At 41.6% G+C, this 14638-nt stretch overlaps 1 protein-coding gene across 1 annotated transcript; it reads left to right on the top strand.

The window, feature by feature from the left end:
* The first annotated feature begins 363 nt into the window (after window positions 1–363).
* On the top strand, window positions 364–14627 carry cdh15 (cadherin 15, type 1, M-cadherin (myotubule)). The gene is made up of 14 exons (XM_020079892.2): window positions 364–583; window positions 7415–7582; window positions 8879–9034; window positions 9529–9673; window positions 10113–10294; window positions 10375–10503; window positions 10652–10834; window positions 11532–11776; window positions 11870–12006; window positions 12336–12566; window positions 12691–12930; window positions 13129–13277; window positions 13434–13625; window positions 13744–14627. The coding sequence occupies exons 1-14, from the start codon at window positions 533–535 to the stop codon at window positions 13942–13944; spliced, it is 2409 nt and encodes an 802-aa protein (XP_019935451.2). The 5' UTR covers window positions 364–532; the 3' UTR covers window positions 13945–14627.
* The last annotated feature ends 11 nt before the right edge of the window (window positions 14628–14638 follow it).

Raw genomic sequence — 14638 nt, 5'->3', positions numbered from 1 at the left:
TTTAAAACACATTTTTTTTAAATATATTTTACTGAAATGGTGATTTCACATTTCTGCTTCGTATGTTTTGCTCAGAAATGTGTTGAAGTTTACTCACACACTCATTTTCATCAGGTGGAGACAGACTCCATCCACACTACCAACAGCTGCCCTGCCTCTCTCTCCATCTCTCTCCCTCTCTCTCTCTCCCTCCTCCACTGGGTTCATGAGTGACAGCACATGTGCTGGGGTACTTGGGAGGGCCGCTGCTGAAATTCTAACCCCCTACCCAGCGACTGTGAGACATACCCCAGCTATGGACAGGGAGGAGCTGTGAGAGACGGGCGCTGGGAGAGGGAAAGGGGGAGAGACAGAGGGAGAGACTGCGTGAGCAAGAGGACAGAGAGAAAGAAGGAGAAGGTTTAGGGTTCGAGAGTTTGGCCTTGTTGTCCAGTGGAGCCACTCAGGAGCTCAGGTCCCAGTTGGAGGAGCCTCAGATCTTTGATTCATCAGTGGTCTGTTTATACTGAGTTTCTGAGTGCAGGTACTGAGGATGGGGATGAAGATGATGATGGTGTGTCTGCTGGGTTCACTGCTTAGTCAGGTAAGAAACAGACTTTACCTCATGTTGATTTATTTGAGAATTGAAGTACGTTTGTCCTTGTTTCCCGTTTGAGTTGAAGACTTGAAAAGAATTTAAGGGACAGGTGCCCGAGCAATGGAGCTTGTAGGAGTGGTGTTTCCGAATTGTTTAAAAATGTCCCCACCCCACCCCTTCCTCTGCTGTATGGGTCTAGATTTAACCTACTTCCAATTTTTGGCTCCTCTCACTTCCTGCTCCTTCAGAGTGCGAGCTTGGCTGCAGAGTGACCTCCCACTGGCCCTGCTCCTCAGATACAACATTTATATTCTTACCTGAGTGATGTCCTCAACAAAACATCAACTTATTTTCATCAATATGGAGGCACTGCACCGGCTCTGCAATCAGAGGTTGCGGCCGATATAAACACTCGAGTTGTAACGAGGATGATGAAGCGTCCTGAGGAGGACGAGACTCCAGATGTGTACAGAGGGCTCCGGGCATCATTAGTCGCCCCTGTCAGCAGACGCCATTATGAGTTCCAAAATGGATGACAATGTAAACTGACGTATTACCAACTGCACTTCCAAACACCATCAGTCTTTCTCTGTGTTTGGAGTTGTAATGCAGCCAAGGTTGGGAGGGTGAGTGACGGAGCCATGGGGGATTCTTGGGGAACGTCATAGTAAATAATTTAAGCCATTGTGAATGTTGCAGATTCTGTGTAGCTTTTTTTGTGTGAAGATTTTTGAGAATCTTTGGAGTCTTTATTTTAACCATGTGCTACTTTTGTGGTTTATTTTCATATTCCACTATCTGACTTAAAGCCCGAGAAAATATTTTTTGTGTATTTTGACCATGGAAGTCATAAATCACTGACACAGCCAGGGGGAAAACCAATTTGTCACAGTGAGGCCCTGACGTCCTGTGACATTACCCAAAAGATATTTCTGCTCAAGTACTCAGGACTTTAGTTATAATTTTATTTCAGTCACCAGAAGTAACTTCTGAATGATCTGAAGGCAACAACCTGTAGTTCATGGATCCTGATGAAGACAAATCTCTCATATTAAGGGGTCTGATGATTTGTGCAATTTAGTTTGTGTTAATTAAAGAAAGTCGATTTTTACATTCATGTATAAATCCATTAACTTATGAAGTGATGAGTCGATGACTGTAAAAAACATTGAGGCCGAAAAACAGAGGAAATGGACTTGACTGCTCAGTCAACCAGTTTTATGATCGGGACGTTGTCTTTTTATCGTTTGCTCCCCCTGAAACCTTAGTCAGTGTAAAACAGCTCTCAGGTATCCACGCCCAGCAGGACGACTGATTCAGACTCTAAATCCTCTGACTGATTGTTTCCGATGAGTGAGACCTTAGCGCCAGCTGGCCTCTGCTACAGTCTCTTGATTTGTACCCAATTTCATGGTCCAGAAGTGGCCCACTCCTCTTTCCGCCAGGGGGATTACAGAGCAGGACAAATGGCATCACGTATGCATCTGGGAACAGCTGTGGCTGCAGCCCACTCCTCACCTCAACAGACACCCACCACCACAGGCCCGAGCGCCGTCCGGTTCAAAACGAAACCAGCTCCCTGAGAATGAATCGAGCGCAACTGACGCACAAGTGGAAGCTATCAGGTGACACTGGGAGCTTTCACTTGGACTGCACTGACAGCTGCTGGTGGTTGAATTCATCTGATTCAGATTATTTACTAATTAGAATTTATAGCATATTTCTGTTCATTTTACTTTTTGAAGAATAATATACAAAGAAAATATGAGTAATATCTGTAGTGATTCCGCACATGAAACCATATACGTCTCTAAAAAAGTCAAGTTCAATACAGTTTTCTCTGGTGACTTTTGTTTAAATTATTAATTTGATACAATAACTGTGGCTCCATGATCACAACCCCACAGACTTTATTTCCATATTACGTCTATTTAGTTTTATTTTCTGACAAAGGAAGTGGAGATGTGTTTTCCATGTCATTTTAAACTTAAACTCTGGAAATGCATATTATATGTAGGCTAATCTGTAGTTTGGAGCAATAATACAACTTTTGCTTTCTTTTATTAGTGTAATTTTTTTATAAGCTTGTAGCAAATGTTAGTTAGCATCTAGCGATTTGGAAATACAGTCTTGAAATTCTGTAAACAGACTCTATCAGTGTTGTAAATTCACTCTTCAAAGGAATTCACCACCAAAAATGAAACTTCTGAGTTTCCAGATGTTCAGTATGTTCCAGACGCTTCACTGTTCCTCGTGACGCTTCGCTGAACAGCTGTATTTAGTAATGCTGCTGTTTAATATGAGGGAGTCATTTATAAACATTTTACAGCCCCTTTAAAGCCGTCATTGGATTAGTAATTTATATTTCAAAGATGTACTTTTTTTTTTTTCCAAATCAGATTTGCACCACAGTAAATAGACTGAGTGGCACTCAGTAGAGGGGATTCCTCAGCCAAGGCCCAACAGTCTCCTCATGGAACCACATTTAAAATCACTAGAAACAAAGGTTTTTGATTAGATCTTTATTATTAAAGGATTGTTTTCACTAGTTTGTTTCATCTAAATTGTATGAATTGTTGTTTTCTTTACCGTAGAATGGGCCCTTTATATTTAACAACTTTATATTTACATGGGGGGGTCCTCTCTGTGGAGGCTGCCATGTCGTCCAAACCAGACAAACCTTCAGCTGCAACATGCAACTTCACCTCTAGATGTCACTAAATTCTACACACTGAACCTTTAAGTATCTTTAATCCACCACTTGTCAAATAATTTCCATGTACATTTTTTCCGTGCCTCCACATTTCTCCCTCTATTGAGTCCTCCCTTTAGACTTACTTGAATGTTATAACCTTGCTCAGCATTCCTACAGATCAGACATCTGCTCCAAAGAGGACACACACTGGTAGTGGCACCATAAATAGGGTGTCCATACCGATGCTGGGCAGTCATGACTTAGCAAAGAGTGGGGTGTGGGACCAGGGTGGTTTATGGTGACTGTGGTTGAACGTCCAGTAACAGAAGTGACCAGGGAGGCACCTGTGCGACCTCTTGGCCTGCGGCTGAAGGAGGTGTCAGACGTGCTAGACGTTGCTTCTCAGGCTGAGCAGTGAGTTGTTCCTGAGTTATTTGCATGACTGTTCCTCTCACACAAGTCTGGAGAGGAGACACTCTGATTGAGATAAAGATAGAAACAAAGATTCATAAACAGTTAGAGTGGGCTGTCTCTGGGCGGAGGTGCTTTTTTACTTACTCAAATGTTACAATGAGGGATTTTTGAAAAATCTGTCAGTTATTAAAAACATCACAGGAATTGTGGTTTTCCCAGTTACATTTCTTTCTTTCACATTCAGTCTCATTTGTGTGGCGTAAACATTCCCCACTTCCTGTAGGCTACCAATGCTTTAAGCCTGTGCCAAACAATCTGAAATCAGGGTGGTTCTGAGGCATGCTGGGAAGGCCGATTGTAAATGCTCATTAATGTGTCCTTAAGGCACAATGCAAGAAACAGGAGACAGCATATACCTTGGCCAACAGTCCCCTAATGAAACCACATCTAAATTCATTAGATCTTATTTTTATCTGATTCCGCATCAAATAATAATAAATATCAGTCCACTAAAAATGACTGACATCATGATCAGTAAATTATTCTCTGACAAATCAATGCGATGTTAAAGAAATTAAAGAAATGATCTGATCTGAATACACAACAAACTTTAATGGTTAATTTCTTTACCCATCACACAACCTTCCAACAGGTTTCACGGTAATCCTTCTGCTCGTTTTTGTGTAATTTTACTTACAAATAAAAAAAAACAAATGGACAGGAGTGAAAACATACAGAGATGATGATAAATTCAAAACTGAATTTTGATAGTCCCATTTCTATTTACCAGTCCTTTCCTAAAGACAGGACATATTCAAAATAGGTTTCTAGTGAACATCTGTACTTAAAATCAATAGAATACTAAGTACACTTTAATTCTTGAATCCAGCATCAAGGAGGAGGAATCAAGCAGAACTCAACAAACATTCCTCCTCAGCAGCAGCAGAGTGCTTCATGACTCCTGTAGTGAGGGCATATCTTCCCCAAACAAGCTGTCCATACCTATGTGAGGGCCTGAGGTCAAAGGTCAAGCTGTTTTAGTGTCTGGGAAAAGCCTCTAAAATGGTTGATCTGTGTGTGGTGTCGTCACTTTGACTGTCAGAAGAGGTACTTGTTGGTCTAATTGGTAACGTGACACTTCCATTCAAGTTTCCTCATCTTGGTCTGGTAAAAACATTACAACAGATACTTGCAGCCACTGTTCCAAACACAGTGTCATGTTCAGACTGAAGACACAGGACATGACAGAGATAAAGGGTGTTAAAAAAGTGTTATCTGACTTTTTGTTGTGGTTTTCTTCAGTATTTCCACATTAAAGTTTGTGTCTTCATTTTTGCTCAACTTAAAAACAAGCAGCAGACTTTAAATTCAGTCCACAATTCTATATTGACCAAACATTTTCAGATTTATTGCATTCATGTGCTGGTGTCTGAGATTGTTTTACATTTCCATTTGCTGCATGTAATTGATGATCAGTTACATAACGTACGAACAGATATACTATTTACTTTTTACATTCTGCAATATTTACACATACTGAATACATCAATTTAGAAGAGAAATGTAAATGATAATAAACAGGAATTAGGAAAAATATTCTGTAGCACATGCAAGCTCTCGTTTTTTACCATTAATGGATGAATTGTTTGAATCACGGCATGTTGGTCTGTCAGCTGGTCATCAAGAAAATAAAAATAAAATAAGAGAAATTATTCATATTTTAGTTGCACTTTTGTGCACTGAAGCTTTAAAATGCCATAGAGGAGAATTAAGCAGCCTAAAGAATAAGAAGCAGCGTTAAGATTTAAAGAGTTGTTAACAAAAATCATTAGGTTCCAAATGTAATGATGAGATATAGACCAACATGTATAATTAGTTATTAATCCACTCCAATCCAACAATGAATCCACACCAAATTTAATGAAAATTTGAAAGTCTCAATGAATCAGAACAGTAATTCTAAAACATTATTCCTCCATGCATATTAGAGGAAGAAAAATATGACCTAGACCAGCAAATTAAAAAAGCTACCATCTTATTTTCTAAAATGAAATCTCCAGGACCTGATGGTTTTAACAATGATCTAGATGTTCTGCATTTGCATATATATCACGCATCTTTTTGCCAAATCAACATTCATCCTTAGATCCTGATAAAATCTTTGAATTTAACCAAATGTCAAAACTAACATCAACCATTATCAACCATATCATTTATAGTACTAATGATGAAATTCTAGCAGGATTTTAGACTAAATGTAGTTTTTTTTATCAAATTCATCTTTGTATATTCTCATGTAGACGTTATCATGTCACACTTTCATCCTAAATGTTCTATGGTAGTAAAACAGGATGTACTACAGAGACGTTGTGTGTCTTCATGATGAATTTGCTGTGTGGGCATTCTTAAAGACGAGGTGGTTCACAAATCAGTCAAACTGAGAAACTACTATATTTGGCAAACAACTGTGATGCAGCTGTTATTGATTTTGAGGTTAAATATCTATACACAGCATGTGCTACACTGGAGGAGGTTTGAGAGCTTGTATATGGAGAAGGCTTAAACATGGAAGTGGATATCTATCAGGATGAATTTGTGTGGGTGACAGGCACTGCTGGAATGCGACTGTAAACATCTCTGTGGATGTGTAGATGAGGACGGCTTCGAAAAGTTAAATAGGTACGGGCCGAGAATATAGAACAGTCTAAGATTAGCCTGCCCCCTGACTTGGCCGGCAGATGCCCGCCATGGTTGCCATTCCCCGCTGTACTGTCCAGCAGCGTGCCAGAGGATCGGAATATTAGCCCACCCACCCCTGAAACGAGGGATCACAGGCCATTTAGAAAATATTCACAATTGTATCCACTGTTTTAGTGAGTTCATGTTCAGTTATATCTTAGTTTATGTCTGGTCTCATTGGACTGTGACTTTGAGCTGTTAAACATATGGGACGTAATGCTGAGTCCAGTGAATTCCCACAGAGGAAGCAGCTCACGGAAGTGTAATGTTGGACATGAGCGTGGGATGGTGTTTTGTTGATGCACGTGCATGTACTGTATATCAGTGTGTGGGTGTGTGTGGATGTGTGTGTGTGTGTGTGTGTGGATGTGTGGGTGTGTGGGTGTGTGGGTGTGGAATCCTGCAGCAGAGCAGATCCGTAAGGTGACCCCAAACTCCCAGTCAGGTGCAGAGCTAAGCATAAAGGGGGAATTTGTGTGTGTGAGTGGGAATGCGGGTGGGAAAGCACAGGGTCTAAATCCACAGTCGACAGCTGTAGCGTGAGTGTGTTTCTCATGTGTGGGTGTATTTGTGTGAACATGGTGGGGACAGCAGTGTGTTGGAGGAGGAGGGCTTGTGAAATGAGCGTGAGTGTTTGCGTTTCCTCGTCCTGAGATGAATCTGCGCTCAGTTCAAAGGGAGCTGACAAAGACGTGTATTAGTGAGTGAAACCTGAAGCCGTGGCCCCTCAGACCTTCTGCCCTGAACAATCCCCGCTACAGCTAACATACACAAATTCCATCAGGCCTGTGAGAGTAAATAGCACTGAGGGATACTTAGGATATTGATTTTAACAGCTGCATATAACTATAATGACGTTATTTGTGTCGTTCCCTGAAGGAGGAAGACTGGAAACAAAAACTTCAATTGACTTATCCACATATTATATGTCTATGTTTGATGTAATGGAGGTTAACTCTGAATTAACTGCATGTTCCTGTGACCGTCAGGCATGGAGCTCTACAGAACATCATCAAAATGAGGAAGAGCTTCATCCTCAGGCTCTTTATCCCTGGAGAAATCAAGGAAGGGGATTGATCCGGGTGAGGAGAGACTGGATCATCCCTCCAATCAGAGTGTTGGAGAACAGCAAGCAGGTTCCTGAAAACCTTGTCCAGGTAAAAGCTTCAGTATATAACATCATGAAAGATAAATGCAGATCTCTGGTGTCAAAAGTACTTAAACTAAAGGTTCACAATAAAGTCTGTTGAAAAGCACGAGTCAGATGTCTGATGAAACATATTTGTCCGGATGTGGTGCACAGTCCTCACACAGAAACACCCTCCAGGTAAAGAGCATGATCAACCTGTTCACATGGCTCATGCACAGTTTTCAATTTACCTCTCACATTATTTTGAAAGCTTCAACACAATAGTTCTGTGACTTTCAAAAGAAAGTTTTCTCCTGCTGTGAAATCAGAAATCTTGGAGAAAAGACTGAGGCTAAAGCTAACAGCACCTTAAACATTAACAGTTGATTCATATAGTACATTGTTCTTGCAGTATAATAGATATAGAGGTGGTCTGTTGTAGTATTGCAAAGTACATGGATGACAAAAATGAAAAAATCTGACTCTGATATCATGTAACATATCGTGTTTGGCTGCTCAGCAAGCTAATAAAGTATTCTATGTAAATCATTCACATTTTCATTCACTTGTAACAACAAGAAAAAACACCCTGACATTTTAACAGGGGGCTGACAGGAGAAGTTCTGGAAAGTGTCCAGAGCAATGGACACGGACATTTGCATTCTCATATGCAGCCCATCTGGAAAAATGTTTGTCAGTACATGTCTGAAAGCAGCTTTACTTTAGTTTTAGTGACATTTAGCTTCTAATGTTTCACAGCAGTTGCTAACGTGCAGATATATGTGTATACAATATGAGTAACAGTGATACTTAAACTATCATTAAAATTAGACTGTGATTAAGGAAGAATCTGGTGTTTTTATCTTTATTATGCATTTGTTTGAATGAGCTGATGAGTGACTCCAGTTAAACACACTGCTGTGTAGCCATGCACCGTTGATTTTAAATGATCACACACTGCACCAGTTTTTCAAAGACGCGTGTAAGGTAAATGTTGATGGTGTTACAGACGACCAGTAATATATAAATCCTCTCGTACAGGAACAAATATTGAGGCACTTTTATGAAGTGATGACTTTGCTGTAAAGACAATATGTCAAAAGCAGTGACTACAAAATACATGAAATATGGACTCCCTGCTACTATTACTTCAGAATCTCATTTCCTGCTGTAAGTCACAGACCTCTCTGAGTTTAAACACTCCTGTCTCAAGGTCCCCGTCAACATCCTCACATCTGGTGTTACGACATATGGTTTACAACCCCCCACGCTCCTTCCACCTTCCCCTGAGGTTGTAACAATCGTATCTCCTTCCTCTGTCCAGATCAAATCGGACAAAATCTTTACAGGTGAGGTGATCTACAAGTTGGAAGGACCGGGGGTGGACCAGGAGCCCAAGAATCTGTTTGAGATCGACGATAAAACGGGAGTGATCAGGAGCAAGCGGCCGCTGGACCGAGAGAAATACAGGAGCTTCACAGTAAGAGAGCATTTATTGGTTTGGCAACTTTTAATCATCCAGACTCTTGAAATGTGTTTTAAAGCCCAATCAAACAGAGGCACTTAACACAAGCCACAAAGCTCAGAGAGACACCGGCCATGTGTTTCAAAGTGAGGGTCCGTGTTTTCGTCTCAAAGTGTAGATCTGCTTCAGACACCAGCACAAACAGACAGAGGTCAGTTTCCATGGGCCTTAATGGGCAACTAGGGAGCAACTTCAGGATGTTTCACACCAGATGACTCGTGATGTATACTCATGATGTCCAGGCAAACATCCTGCACATTTACCCAGCATATGTTGTGTACATGGATTAAAGATACCTGCAGATTGTCAAATATTTCCCTTATGGAATGCTTGATTGGTGTTAATTAACGTTTAACTTGAGCCAACATTCAAATAAGTTGTGGAGCTTTGTTATTATCATTACATCAAAAGTCAAATAAATTAAGAGTGTGTGTTTTGTGTTCCTGTAGCTGAAAGCATTTGCGCTGTCGCCCAGTGGAGAGAGACTAGAGAATCCCACCACCATAGAGATAGTGGTGCTGGATCAGAACGACAACAGACCCGCTTTCACCCAGAGCCAGTTTGTCGGTGCTGTCTCTGAGTTCTCTGTCCCAGGTACGTCCGTGTGTTATATTTTACATTACTAACCTTTCATTTTCTCATCTTAAACACAGTTTCCTAAAGATCCCAGGTTACATCTCCTTCTTGAAGTAGCCTGAGTAGCATTCTGGTTTGAATCCGGAATTTGCTTATCCTGTGTACCCCGGCTGCTTCACACAATCCACATTTGAAAGATATAACATTTATCACTTTGCTGCATAATGTGAATAAAACTTTAATACATGACCTCATCCATGAACATCAGGTAGATTTTCATTGGTAATGGTGGTGAAGGATCATTGATCCCCTGCTGATCACGCTGCCATCAAAGCAGATTTTATTATTGTTTAGATTGAAAGATCCCCCCCATTTTAGGAATAGGAGGTTTAAGTGAAAACATTAGTTAAGTCCCGCAGCCTCAGCTCTCCCATCACATTACTATTATTTCTCATAGGCACATCAGTGATGACAGTTTCAGCCACTGATGTCGACGACCCAATGACAGAAAACGCCTTTCTGAGCTACTCCATCATCAGCCAGGAGAGTGTTCCTGCCAACGCCATCAACAAGACCATGTTTGGTATCAACAACCAGACAGGAGCCATCTACACGAGAGACGTCGGCCTCGACAGAGAGGTGAAATGCAGGTCAACGTTAAGATTTTCTCACAACCTTAAATTGTTCATTTCATAAAAATGTGCTGAATTCTGTTTCAGGTGGTGAAAAGTTTCAGATTAAGACTGCAGGTTGGAGACATGGGGGGCATGGGACTAACAGGCGAAGGTCTGGCAGTCATACATGTATCTGACATCAACAACCATGCTCCGCAGTTTAGCCCTGTCTCGGTGAGTCTCACACAACCATACATGGTTTTCTGTTGTTTTCCATATTAAATCACATAATTAGATATTACATGTTAATTTCCTTCATTTGTTATGAGATACGTTGGGTCACAATGATTTCAATGCTTCGACCTGTTCCGTGTGCATGCAGTACAGTATGACTGCAGTGGAGAACAAGCAGGACTATGAGATCGGCCGGGTGAACGCGACGGACAGAGACGATCGGGGAACAGGAAACTGGGAGGCCAAATATTTCATTTCCAATGATCCTGATGGAAACTTCGCCATCGCTACAGACACAGTCACCAACCAGGGCATCGTGTCAGTGGTGAAGGTACAGTTGGCCGGAGGAGAGTGTGAGGGAGGGGTCATGATCATTGTTAGGTATCCTTCATACATTGAGACTATAGAGCCAGACTGATTTACAATAATATTAACTTTCTACAGATATATCCTATCAGCATTTATGTTTCTGAATATTTTTTTATATATTCATTTTTTTCTCTTTGTTTATAGTTCCTTATTATCAAGTGTATGAAACTAAACTTAAACTGTAGAAATATCAAGACTCAATTACATTTCATTGTCATAAGGGTTTGATAACATCTCAGGAATCATTGCCAATCATTTGTAACATACAGATTTCAGCTGATAGATCAGTTTCAGGAATTCTTTCACTCCACATCAGTCGGGCTCTAATTGAGACATCACATAAGTCTCAGTGTGATCAAACATGTGGATTCATGTCAAGTATCCAAAGTTACTCTGACAAAGACAAATGACTCATGTATGTGTTGTTGTGAGGTTTTCAGAATGAGGTCCACAGACACAGCTCAACTCAACACCACCACCTGGTGGTTAGGTCTGGAACTAGAGGTTCCTCATAGAAAAGATTATAATTTGGCTTTTCCTGCATGTGTGATGGTTAATTAGTTAGAAATGACTGAAATGTAAGTCTTTGCTATGAATGTTTATGATTTCTTTCTTATGTTTTCCTTCATTTAAAAACTGTGTCCTCTCCTGTGTTGCAGCCTCTGGATTTTGAAGCACATAGTGAGTATGTGCTGAGGTTAACGGTGGAAAATGTCAACAGTCTGAGTAACAAGGCTCCCAACCTCCCAGCGAGCTCTGCTATGGTGGTGGTCAGTGTTGTGAATGAGAACGAAGCTCCACATTTCAGGGAGGACCCGATACAGATCGTGGTCCCTGAGTCTGTGGTTCCTGGGACACTCCTGAAGAGCAACATCGCCTCTGACCCGGATAATTCTGAGCTGAGGTATGAAGATACAGCAGCAACACATAGGGACGATATCCTGTTTTTAAAACTGTCACTAAACTAAAGAATAATCCTCCTCGTTCTGTGTGGTAGATATGAGATCATCAGAGATCCAGAGAAATGGCTGGACATCGACAGAGATACAGGAGATATTAGAGCCAAGAGAACCTTCAACATGCGATCTCCAAATGTTAAGAACCAAATCTACACTGCTGTGGTGAAGGTGACAGGTCAGTTCATCCTCTTATCATGACCCTGTTCCTCTAGCATTGTATATATATATATATATGTATTTATTAATAGGACGCTTGAGTGTTGCAACAGTTTGAATCAACATATCTGGTTTTAAAACAGTCTTGCAAGTTGATTTAAGTTAAAAACATGAGTTTGGTTTTCACCTGCTTTGTGAGGAAATAATGTCTTAGTACAAAATGTCATCTGCTGGTTTTTGCATTTTAAGAGCGATTAGCAAACAATAGATTGTTGTGGTATGTTTTAGCTGGACGTTGATAATAAGAACAGTACGCTCATCGCTGTGTATTAATGTTCGTCCCTGTAGATGGTGGTGGTGTGTCGACCACAGCCACAGTCGTCATCACACTGAAGGAGACCAATGACTTCCCCCCTCAGCTCTTCCCTCTGAGCGGCTCTGTGTGCAGGGGTGCACACCGGACACATTCTGGTCTGATAGTGACGGCGGTGGATGAGGATCTTCCTCCGCACACTGCACCCTTTACCTTTGAAATGTCTGATTATCTGTCAGTGAACTGGACTGTTGTGCAAGTTAATGGTGAGGAAACAGTGAGGGTGATGGTAGAGGGAGTAATGTGGATTTGTATAAAGGATGTTTACTCTCCTCCTGATGTTAAACCATCCTCATGTTATCCCTCTGTCCATGTTCCTTCCCACTTCAGATACTCATGCAGTGCTTCAGCCCCTGGTGGCGCTGGAGGCAGGAGAGTATGCAGTCACAGTGCTGGTGTCAGACTCTGGCAGCCCGACTCTGAGCGCCTACGCTCAGGTTAACATCACCGTGTGTCTCTGCGACTCCTTCGGGGACTGTAAGTCTGAGACCGGGGCTGTCTTAGGCTCCAGTGTGGGAATCAACTTCATCGCTCTCATTATCATCATGGCCTGTGTTGCACTCCTACTGTGTAAGTCCTCTTCCACATGGCTGTCAGGCTTTAAGTTGTTGTTTTCAAACCTTTGTGCTGATCTGTTGTTTGAACACAACAAGACATCTAATGACATGACGACTTTAAAAGTCAAAATAATACAATATGACAATAAAAATGTTGGCTACAGATCTGTAATGAATGAATGGTCACTGTTTTCCCTGTGTTGGACTGCAGTGCTGCTCCTCCTGGCTGTGGCAGTGACCACCTGCGGGAGACGCCACCACATCAAGAAAGGAGCGGGTCTGCTTGTCGGGGAATCGGAGGATGACATCCGTGACAACGTCATCAACTACGACGAGCAGGGAGGGGGTGAGGAGGACGAGGTGAGATGTCACATGTTTTATTTGTATTTGATTTTAAACAATGGTGTCTGTGTGTCACCAATAGATTTAGTTATTGTGGATTTGTTTTGTTTGTTTTTGTGCATCATTCCTTATCATAAAGGTACACGTCGCCAAACTGTTCATCTTATCTTGCAGAACGCCTTTAACATCGACATGCTGTGGAATCCCCATGATGCACCTTCAACCCCGGGGTCCTACTGCCCAATGCCTCGTGTTCCTCGATGCAAGCAGCCCCTCAGGAAGGACGCCCCACATAACCTGCCCTCACCCACCTACCCAAGGAGACCTCCTGCAGATCCCACTGACATCGAGGATTACATCAATGACGTGAGAGACTTCACCCAGAAAATTCACAACAGGCCCAAATCAGAATCTAATGTCACACAAAAGAGGAAAGACAGGAAGTCACTATCACTGTCACTGATCACTTCCTTTTTTTCCTCAGGGCCTTGAGGCAGCAGACAATGATCCTAACGTGCCTCCATATGACACAGCTCTGATCTACGACTATGAGGGAGAGGGATCCCTGGCAGGCAGCCTCAGCTCCATCGCTTCAGGCAGCTCTGACGGAGACCAAGACTACGACTACCTCAACAACTGGGGACCACGCTTTCAGAAACTGGCCAACATGTATGACCCACGTTAAGTTGGACAGTGACACCCCACGGAGAGAAGCATCACGAGTAGACAGAGACACAGATCCTGCTGCGGGCGTTTTTTTCGAGACACGTTTGATGAGTGTTTTTTGTCCAGGACGAGAATTGAAGTGCACCAGGGGAAAATGAATGTGATGTATAAACCGTGGGGCTTTAATCTAATGTGCCTTATGTTGAGGATCATTCGGACACAAGTGTCAACATGGCTCGTGCCAGTGTTTTGAGGTGAGCTCAGGAAAAGTCGATGAGAATGTAAAATCAAGTGTTGACGTGGTCACAAAGACAGGAGCTGTGCATGTTACAGGGCAAACAGAGTGTGTGTTGAAATGTGAGTCCATGTCTGGTGGGGTTTATCTTCAGACAAGGATTACTCGGTAATGATGCATACAACAAACCTGAAATATAAAACAAATCTTTTAAATGTATTTCTTTTTTATATCAGTGATTATTTTATAACATGTTTTGCTTTGATATTGATTGTGTTTGTTTTTCTGTTCATAAATCCTCCATTCCAGCATCTGTTTAAATCTTTTCAAAAAGCCAACAAAACATGACTGAAGAAAACACTATCACACTATGTTCTGTAATCAAACTGTTTGGAGGTAAAACATTTGAATGATGTTTTTTAATGTTAGATTATACCGGTTTCTTCAGAATAAATGTAATTCTTTTATTTAGTGTCTA

This window comes from Paralichthys olivaceus, chromosome 1, assembly GCF_024713975.1.
Source record: "Paralichthys olivaceus isolate ysfri-2021 chromosome 1, ASM2471397v2, whole genome shotgun sequence".
NCBI classification, from domain to species: Eukaryota; Metazoa; Chordata; class Actinopteri; order Pleuronectiformes; family Paralichthyidae; genus Paralichthys; species Paralichthys olivaceus.
Note: the sequence above shows the minus strand (reverse complement) of the source record. Positions and strands in the feature narration are given on the sequence as shown.

Bases quoted from the DNA above. Each gene is read 5' to 3' on its own strand.
- cdh15 (XM_020079892.2), top strand. From the start codon at position 533: ATGGGGATGAAGATGATGATGGTGTGTCTGCTGGGTTCACTGCTTAGT. The intron at 10,504-10,651 runs GTGAGTCTCACA...GTGTGCATGCAG, and splicing joins CGCAGTTTAGCCCTGTCTCG to TACAGTATGACTGCAGTGGA. The intron at 13,626-13,743 runs GTGAGAGACTTC...TTTTTTCCTCAG, and splicing joins TCGAGGATTACATCAATGAC to GGCCTTGAGGCAGCAGACAA.